General features: G+C 34.6%; 1 protein-coding gene and 1 non-coding gene across 2 annotated transcripts in view; one reads left to right on the forward strand and one right to left on the reverse strand.

Annotated features, from left to right (window-relative positions):
- CDH19 (cadherin 19) overlaps window positions 1–9745 on the forward strand; it is a 58006-nt gene extending 48261 nt beyond the window's left edge. Inside the window, exons 9-11 of the mRNA XM_075532727.1 lie at window positions 3408–3525; window positions 5537–5788; window positions 8095–9745. Of these exons, the coding sequence (XP_075388842.1) occupies window positions 3408–3525; window positions 5537–5788; window positions 8095–8585 (861 nt within the window). The 3' untranslated portion in view covers window positions 8586–9745. The remainder of the gene's footprint in view (window positions 1–3407; window positions 3526–5536; window positions 5789–8094) is intronic.
- On the reverse strand, window positions 2925–3062 carry LOC142428412 (small nucleolar RNA SNORA41). Its single transcript, XR_012780317.1, has one exon. It is a non-coding gene; the product is annotated as a small nucleolar RNA SNORA41 (small nucleolar RNA).
- Window positions 9746–10010: the final 265 nt, after the last annotated feature.

Raw genomic sequence — 10010 nt, forward strand, 5'->3', positions numbered from 1 at the left:
ACACAAAAAAGGTAAGCTGAGATACTACGGGGCCTGGTCTACCAGCTTCTCTAGATTGTCTATGTATATGCACTGCTTTTCCTTTATAGATTTTAAAGAATTATAAATTGAAATTTGAGTAATTTGGATCAGAAAATAAATTGGCAGCACTCAAGCCAAGGTAAACAAATACTGAAAAATCTGAACTCTCAAAATGTATTTTAAATATTACTTATTGTACTGCTGTCTCAATCCATTGTCTTGTATATATAGTTTTATTTGACTTTCCTCCTACTATAAATATATATTGTCAGGAATAGTTTCCAAGAGCAGACCAAACCAAACCAAGCCTGTTGCTGCCATTTTGATTTCAAGTCATATTGACCCCATCAGCTGGAGTATAACCTCATAGGATTTCCAAAGCTATGATTTTTAAAAAGTGGACTGCTACTTCATTGTCCTGTGGAGTCGTTGATGGGTTGGCTTCACTGATCTTATGAATTAGTACTTACATTGTTATAGCACACGAGCTATTTTTATTCACGGTATGTAATTATAAGTCAATAACCTAGATATATAGGTTGCCTTGTTGTCTCTCTTCATTCCACACCCCCCCTCTTTAATCTAAGTAGCAAATAAAAGTTTCTTTCCTAAAATGTTACTTGAAAATTCAAAATAAAAACCAAACTTGACAATATTTAAATTTATATTTTAAAATATTTTCTGCTTTATTTTAAATTAATGTGTTGCTCTTTGGTATTTTGTCGATGTTGCCAGATTGGTCCCCTTTTTTGTCTTCATTTTGTAAGTTTTTCTGTCTAGGGCAGTCAGGGTGGGTGGATCTATGAAGACTGCAACTGCATTAATGATTACCTGGGGCACACGAGGGGAGATGGGAAGAATGGGGAGTCAAGAACAATGACTATTAAAAGGAAGACAGTGTTTCTAAGTTAATTGTATTGTTGATTGAACAACCCTTCTTAATATTAGTGAATGATTGAACTGTATGATATTTTAATTATATCTCAATAAAACTTTTTTATATATTTGCAATTATTATGTTAAAAACAAAAATGAACATTATCTTGTCAAGACTTATGAGATCATTAATGCTGCCTCAGCTCAGAACTTTGTAATGTTTTCATGAAAAGTATACATATTCATGGTTGGTTCAATAGCATAAATGATACCTGAAGTCTGAGTGATTTCATTATTCTAGGGGCTTTCTATTTTGATTATGCATCAGCATAAAATAAAATATTTAATCTCAATGGAAGCCTGAGTCACAAAGGAAATCAAAAGACGGGTAAGCTCATAGGAATGTGTCAGATATACTGAGACCTTGTTTATTCAGATTACCTACCCAATAAACATACAAGAGTACACCCAACATGCACAAAGTCCACCACTAAAAATCATCCAAGAGAATTTCCACCAAGAGAATATTTAACAAACACTGATGGAATGTGAAGCAAGCAGTTTTACAACACAATAGAATCCTAAATTTAAGTATTTAAGAATATCTATTTTAAGAGTAAGTTGGGAAAAGTTACTCATCTGTCAAGTGTACACTGCTATTATCTATCAAAGATAGGATTCAGAACATTAGCCTGCCAAAATCATGCCTGTACAAATTCTTTTGAATATAAAAGCATCCGGATGTAATCTCACCATGCATTATTGTAAGCATGGGTTGACTGAATGTATTTTCCTTTTAGCATATTACTTAATTAACAACATATTGTAATTTAATTAGAAATTTGTTATGAAGAAAACATAAACCGGTATAGGATATCTGTACAAATTGCATTCTTTTCACAAGTTTCATAAGGCTGTTTATGCATGTGGATAGGTATCTGTATTTTTGAAGTGTAACGTGATAAATGTGGGTCTGTCATTTTTCTATTTGACACCTTTTTAATGGTTCTTTAGTCTTAAAATTTTAAAGCAGTAATTTCCATCATCAGTTTAATTTATAGGATTAGTCATGACTGCGCTGTGTGATCTTGTCAGATTCCTTTTCAATTTTTTTTGACAGTAATGAACTACTGAAGTAGCATACTCATGTTTTGAAAGAAAATAATTAATTGAAAACTGATGTGTTCAAATCAGCATTACTTTAGTTCCATGTGATCTGAATTATCAAGAGAAACTTATTTGATGCGGAATCCTCTTCTCATAAATGTTATGTGTCAAAAGAAATTATGTACATCATCCCTAAGCTTCAATGCAGTATTCCCTGAAATCAATTATAAAACTCATTACATTAGCACATACTTTACTAAGTCAGCAACTCTGCCACATTTCTTCTATCAATATAAGTGGAAAATATGTAAACCAGTAACTCATAATGACTACCATTCAGATCAGGAAAGACAAGCAAAAGAAAAAGAGGAGGAAAACGGAAGGGGAGCAGGAAAGGAAATGCTGCACAAAGACAGTCGGGCTTTGGGAACTTTGAACAAGGTAGCCCTGGGATCCGGTGGATCATTAACAACATTGTTGTATCATGTAATAATATCTTAATGCTCCTTTGAAAAGGGTTCCTAAATGTATTTTTTAACTGACAAAATTAACTTGACATTCTCTGCCAAAGCACTAATGATTTTGATTAAGTCATTATAATAAAAAATATATAGCAGCAATTCCTGAATCATATATATGGTTATTTATACTCATGAATTATATATATGCATATATATGGAATACATGCACACATGAATTGTAATGTATTGCAGAATAATAGCTTTGTTTTTTGTTTGTTTTGAAGTAGAAAAAAATGTTCTGAAGGATTTGGGTTAGAGAGGCAGAATTTGTTTACTCTTTACATGAAAAAGCATTAACCATATTCAAAGTAATTGTTCATTTTTGTATGGCTTCAGGAGTAAGAAAAATTGTCCTTATATGAATTACTGGTTGTATTTTTCTTTTTTTTTCTTTTTTATCTGTGTCTGTTACACATATACGCCCAACTTTCCACTGTGCTGGGAAAGAGGGATGTTACACTGGGTAACACTTTCTTTCCCACAGAGGAATGCCACAACTGCTACCAGAAAAACAGCTGCAGACCAGTAGCTGTGGAAACTGGTTGTATTTTTCATGTGAAATTAGGAGATAGATAGATAGATAGATAGATAGATAGATAGATAGATAGATAGATAGATAGATAGATCACGCCATATAATGGCCTAGTGGGTTACCCAATAGGCTGCTAATCCAAAAGTTAGCTGTTCTAACCCACAAACTGATCTTTGAGAGAAAGTGGAGCCTGTCAGTTTGTGTCAATCAAGATGTATGTCTGCCGAAAATTTAAGAGGAATTATATTCTGTCATGTGCGCTGCTGTGAGTCAAAATCAACTCAATGGCTATGGCTTGCATGTTTGAGTGAATATCATGTGTGTGGTTTCTCATCTTCACGTTTTCCTAGGTAATTCAGATCATCAGTGCGGTGGATAGAGATGAATCTGTAGAAGAGCACCATTTTTACTTCAATCTATCTATAGAAGACACAACCAATTCAAGTTTTATGATCATTGATAGCCAAGGTAATACTATTCTTTCATGATAATTTTTAGGTCACGCTGAGCAAATCATGTTTGATTTTAACAGCATGTCTAACACTGCTCCTGCGATATGACATTTTTCTTGAAATAGCGCAAAGTATAATGGGGAAGGAAACCAATGCTCACAACCAGGTGTTGAACAGCCAGACCCTTGTCTCTCAATGCCATTCTTCCAACTAAAAGCACAGTTATAGTCATCCAGGTGGGTTGGCCCTTGCAAAAGTCTCAATGACTGAAAATTTAATTGCAGTTCTGACACCATATGGCTTTTTATGCATTCCTATAATGCAAAACTTATTCTATGTCTAGGGAGCAGATGATAAATATAATGTAATGCTAGTTGGAATGATTTCAGTGTATTTGGAGCTTTTTATTATGAGCTATAACAAATGAGCCTGGTTTGATTATTTTCCCTTTTCTGTATATATTGGTAATAATTTTATCAACATAAGAAGAAACCTTGTGTGGTGTTGAGGTGACAATATTTAGAGTTGACATGTGTCAGAATTCATTCTATGGCAATACGTTTAGTTTTCTTTGTTTTTAAGGGGGAAATGCCCTGAAGGGCTTTGTGTGGTGAAACCAAATCACTTTCCTTTCACAGTGAGAATGTATTAAAATCACAAATTTAATTATGTTAATTTTTAATGTTTCAAGATAATAGGGTTTATTTAGTTTGATGTCCATTTGAGTTTCTAGTTTAATTTTTCTTTGCATCTCAAATCTATGAAAATATACGGAAGTTACTACTCATACTTTTATAATTAAAGTATGCTTTGTCATTCCTTACAATTGCCTTGAAGTTTAGGAGTGGGGGGATTTTTTGTGGAACAGGAAATGTAGGGTTGTTCTTCCTCTTGACTGTATCAAATTCTCTAGGGAGAGGAGCTCAAATATACTTCACATAAAGGGTAAATGCTTGCACAGAAAAATAATTTCTAGCTTATATTTGTTTCTATTAACATAAAATTAGTTTCCAAGGAAAAGAAATACATTGAAACATAAAAAGAAGAATACATAGGGTTAAGTATTTATGATTGAAAGTAATTTAATAAAAACAAATGAAAGTGTAATCCTTCTCTTGCATCTTAAATATGCCTAGTAAATAAAATCACATGGTTTTAATGGTCTTTCAATACATGACAGAGAATTGCTTTAAAATATAATTTGAGAAAAGTCATAAAGAAGCATGCATTTCAAATGATTTCAATTTCTTTGTATTTTTATTGCAATTGTCTCCTAAAATTTATCTGAAAAAATATCAGAATATATTTTTGTGGAGGGTAATCAAAAATGAAGGTTTGTTAGGAAAAAACAAAGCAAAAGGGAAAATAGCTTTGGGACACAAGAATTTGCAATGAAAAGGCTTACACAGAATATTCTGGGTATCAAGAAAGAATAAATGTGCTCGATATATGCAGTATTCATTTTGGTGTTCTTTTGTTTTATTATTATTAGATTATTTTCCTATATAGATGAATGATGCAACATAACAAATGTTTAAGGATTTTGTGTTTTAGATATAAATTTGTTGATAATGTCAATGTAAAATCAACTAGCAATTTGTTTAATTGGGAGAATTTCCTTTTAAATCATTTTGATAAGTTAGTATATTTATTGTATTTATGAAGACAATGGGTTCCAGCTATTTAAAAACATCACTGTGTGTCATGTGTAATTAACTCAAATGAAATTGATTCTGCCATCATACATTTAGTGTGGGTAGCCCCTATCAAATATTTATCGGTATTTAATTACAGCGACTGTTTTCTGCATTTCTATCTGGGACTGATTTAAATAATTCATCTAACTACATGACTAGAGTTTAGGTAATGTCAAAAATCATAAGGCTATTTTGATTGATTCACTATCTTTTTTTTTAATCAAAAATGCTCTCTTCCTTTTATTGAATTTTATCTGATCATACTATAATACAACTTTTCCTCATACTTATGGCTTGTATTGGTTCATATGTTTATTGTTATGTTTTTAGACAACACAGCAAAGGTCTTGACTAATAGGATGAGTTTTAGTCTTCAAGAAGAACCTGTATTCTACCTGCCCATTGTAATTTCTGACAATGGAATCCCAGCCCTCACGAGCACAAACACCCTCCCCATCTACGTCTGTGCCTGCGATGACCATGGCAGTGCAGAGACCTGCAGCAACCGGGATCGCATGCTGGCCAAGGGATTCAGGACAGAAGTCATTATTGCTGTGTTTATCTGCGTTGTGATAATATTTGGTAAGAAATGCTCAACGATATGCCTTTTCATCCTTTTAAAATAACACGATGCATATACAAAACAGTTCCTTCCAAAAGAGCTATATTGGTTTTTTTTTGTGTGTGAGTGTGTGTGCTTAATTTCTCTCTGATTGTATTACAATTATTAAAACCCAATAAGCAAAATTTAAAAGTACGGTTGATACAGGCAGCTGAAATTTATTAAGCCTTGAATTGTGGGAACATGTGATCATGTATGTGCTCATCTGATTATACATGTTTTGGACACCAACATGTGGCTATAAATTTTATATAATCATTAGAATAGTGAACTTCTTTTGAGTGTTTATCACATGCCATGAAACATTCTCTGGTGCTTTCTATGCACCATGCAATCTACTTCAAACGATAAATGCATGACTCAGCAACTTCGTCACCTGCACTGTGATGGGGAAACTGAAACTCAGAGTATATGCGTCACAAATAGTTATACTTTCAACAGAGCATAGCTGCCTAGAAATACTACAAAGTTAACCACCATGAAGGATAAAAGTAACAGCAAGAGGTGAATTCTAAGTGCGAGGCAGAAACAAACCTCAGCAAAACAATGTCATATTATTTCCCTGTTTCCAAACCAGTAGAGTTAGTTTACTCATCTTTTAATTAAGTGACCTCACTATTATCACGTCTATTCTAACTCAGAAGGCCCAAATGATTAAGACATGAAACACTTCCTTCAGCACTCCATTATTTAGCATCTGAACCCGTTCTTGTTTCCCTGATAACTTTTCATTAAAATGCAAGAAAAGCCATGATACCAGCTGCTGGTTCTGGAAAGCCAAACTCAACCATCAATCACATTAAAAGTTTGATACACTTTACCTTCACACTCATCTTTCCCAAAGCTTCAGAAACAAGACATTCCTAGTTTGTCACTGAATATGGCCAGACTTTTTTTTATCCCTACTCCAGTTTCTCAAATTGCTTTCATAGGCCTCTTATGATAAAACTAAATGTAGAACATTGTAACCTGATAGCAAAAACAAGAAACTTAAACATAGTTTATGGTGTAGAGACTTAAGTCAAAAGACGACAGCTTCACAGTCAAAGGCATGAGTCAGATTCATTGGAAGAGGAGTATGTGCCGACTAATGAAACACCCTAGTTTATGAATTGGAAAACTATTCACTATACCATCTTCTACTTCAAGTACAGGAGGGTAAATAAAATATATATAGCTAGTAGAGTTAAAGTTAATATAAGCATAGATTCATGCGCTTAAAATGTGTTTAAATGTGTTTAAACATGGCTTTGTGATCTGTGGGTGCCTACAGACAAGTCCTCACAGTAATCCACTTGGCCTAATCTCTTTAGGGTGTCTTCAAAACAGACAAACAAAACAACAACAACAACAAAGCTTATTAAAAGAGAGGCTTCAGAGGAGGTCTTTTAGACCAATTAAATTCAGGACAGAGTTCAACTCAGAAGGTTATGTATGGTGACTGACAGGATGATGATGGGGACTTACTATTAAGAATTTATAGGGTAGAAAATGTAGCCCTATGAGATTTTCACTGGGGAAGCCAAACCTACTCATTCTATCGTCCTAATTTGACCCTCCAAATTACCCTCATTCTCCAAATCTCAAATAACAGTGAAAAGGAACATATTTCAATTCCTCCAATATCATATTTTTTACATGGTGCCATTGATTATTGCAGAGTTCTTTGGGAAAGGGTTAGAGAGAGGGAAACCCTGCTGTCAGAAGTGCACAGACTTCAATGGAGGCTATATTAAGAAATACTGCTTCACATGTTGATACGTTTATTTAATACATGTTTCTATGCTTTAGTAACAGTACTGTTTGATTTACCCTTTTATACAGCAGATTAATTGAATAACTGTGGAACTAAAGGGTAGAACTGTACCTTTGGGTTTCCCATATTTTAAATCTTTATGGGGGCAGGTAGCCTCATCATTTTTCCTGGTGGGTTCCAACCACTGAACTTGGAGTTATTGTAATGTGTAACCCACTATATCATCAGGACAGAAATCCAATGGAGGCAGTTGCACTCTGTCCTATGGTCTAGATCAATTCAACTGCGTATCACCACCACCGATACCATTCCACCCACCAACACCTCCACCAACACCACCCTCTCACCACCACCAGAAGGGTTCAATCAACAAATAATGCAATGCTTTTATCACCATGTCTGGTCCATTCTTTGTGGCCAATCAGTATTTTCCTAAAATTTGAATATTATCTTAAATGTGAAGTTAAATTAGATGCTAAGTTAAATATTCTGCTGCACTTTCTTTGTCAGGGTTTATCTTTCTGATCCTGAGTCTGAAACAAAAAAGAAAACAGACTCTGTTTCCTGAAAAGAGTGAGGATTTCAGACAGAACATCTTCAGATATGATGACGAGGGGGGCGGAGAAGAGGATACAGAGGCCTTTGACATTGGGGAGCTAAGGACCAGCACCTTCATGCGTGAGCACAGGGCTCGCAAACACGCCCCCTCAGAGATCCCCAGCATGTACAGGCAGTCTCTGCAGGTGGGTCCAGACAGCGCCATCTTCAGGAAATTCATCCTGGAGAAGCTGGAGGAGGCCAATACGGATCCTTGCGCCCCTCCCTTTGACTCCCTCCAGACCTTTGCCTTTGAAGGCACCGGGTCCTTAGCTGCATCTCTAAGCTCCTTGGGCTCTGAAGTCTCTGATCCAGATGACAACTATGATTACCTGAATGACTTGGGACCTCGCTTTCAGAGATTAGCTTGCATGTTTGGCTCTGCGATGCAATCAAATAATTAAGGCTTTCTCTTATGACTGCAATGTACAAGATGCTAATGTGTGTTGAGGCGGACTGGTCCTCCCTTGGTAAAGAAATCAAGGTCGTGTGATGATAACACATTCATAGATCAGTTGTCTGAAAGCAAACAAAGAAGCAGAAACAAATCAAAACAAACCTCAAGGTATACGCTGTTGGTTCCCTTGGATAAACACCACGTGGTCACTTCAACTCACCCACAGGATGTAACCTGAAAGCAAAGTTTGGGAGAGATGCTCTAATCAAATCTTGAGAAGCCGTACCAACTGGCTCTGGCATTTGACAGAAGCAGTCCGCTGGCTTTCTTTCGATAAAACCCGATCCATATTCTGTGTTTCTGAGTGCTTACTAGGAAAAGCAATGGATTAAGTCATTTTTATATGATATCATTTATTTGTTCTACTTTTAGAACGTACAGACGAGAGTCAAGTGTTAATGTGTGTAAAGTTCCTGTTACTATTTGAAAATCCTTTTAATACTAGAAGAATGCGGGTGATTGCATGCAATGTGTAAACAACTATTTCCTGTATATGAACAAGCTGATGGAGTTTATGCTTCATTCCAGGTTAATATTTTGGGACTGATTTCAAATTTGGACAAATAACACATTTGGTATTAATGCAGCTGAAAATTAGAGAGTTGCATTAATTTTGATATTTCTACTTTGTGTAAAAGGGGAATATGAAAATATGTTTAAGAAATTTTCATAGAGTATTTTCAATGCAATGAAAACAGTTTTGTATTACATCAAAACACAAGGGCAGGATTTGGTCATTATGACCTTTAGACTTCTTAGAACTTGTGAAAAGTCTGTAAACTAAATAAATTTTATTGTAACTAAAAAGGATAGAGAAACAAGAAACAAGTAGGAGGTTCTTGCTTGCGTTAATATTCATCTTAGAGAGTATGATGAAATGCACTGTCTTTTACCATGCATGCAATAAAACACGATACAGTTCTCACAATTTCTTTTTCATTAAGAGCATAGAATATAACTGATCCTTCTGTGTCATTTTTTATTGTGGAATATAAAATTAGGTACAATAGTAAGTTTTATTGCTACATTTTGAAGGAACTAAATGCTAACCTGCTGGACATTAAGCTTTATGGTAACATTGGTAATAAGGTAATAAAATGCTTTAATTTTAACCCACCTTCTAGAGAAAGATCTTTATTCAACTCAAGTAAAGATAGTATTAAAAATTCATAGTTTGATCAAAAAGACAGTATTGCATATAATATTCATAAAATTGGCTTATATGGTCATGCTAATTTATAGTATGTGAGTCTGAGCACATGCAAACTGGTCATGTATATTTAAATAAACCATTTCAAGTCATTTTGACCAATGAAGATAAGAGTCGGCTCACTTTTATTTCCCAGAACTTGTAGTTTGAAATAGCCATGTC

Source organism: Tenrec ecaudatus, chromosome 15, assembly GCF_050624435.1.
Source record: "Tenrec ecaudatus isolate mTenEca1 chromosome 15, mTenEca1.hap1, whole genome shotgun sequence".
Classification (NCBI taxonomy): Eukaryota; Metazoa; Chordata; class Mammalia; order Afrosoricida; family Tenrecidae; genus Tenrec; species Tenrec ecaudatus.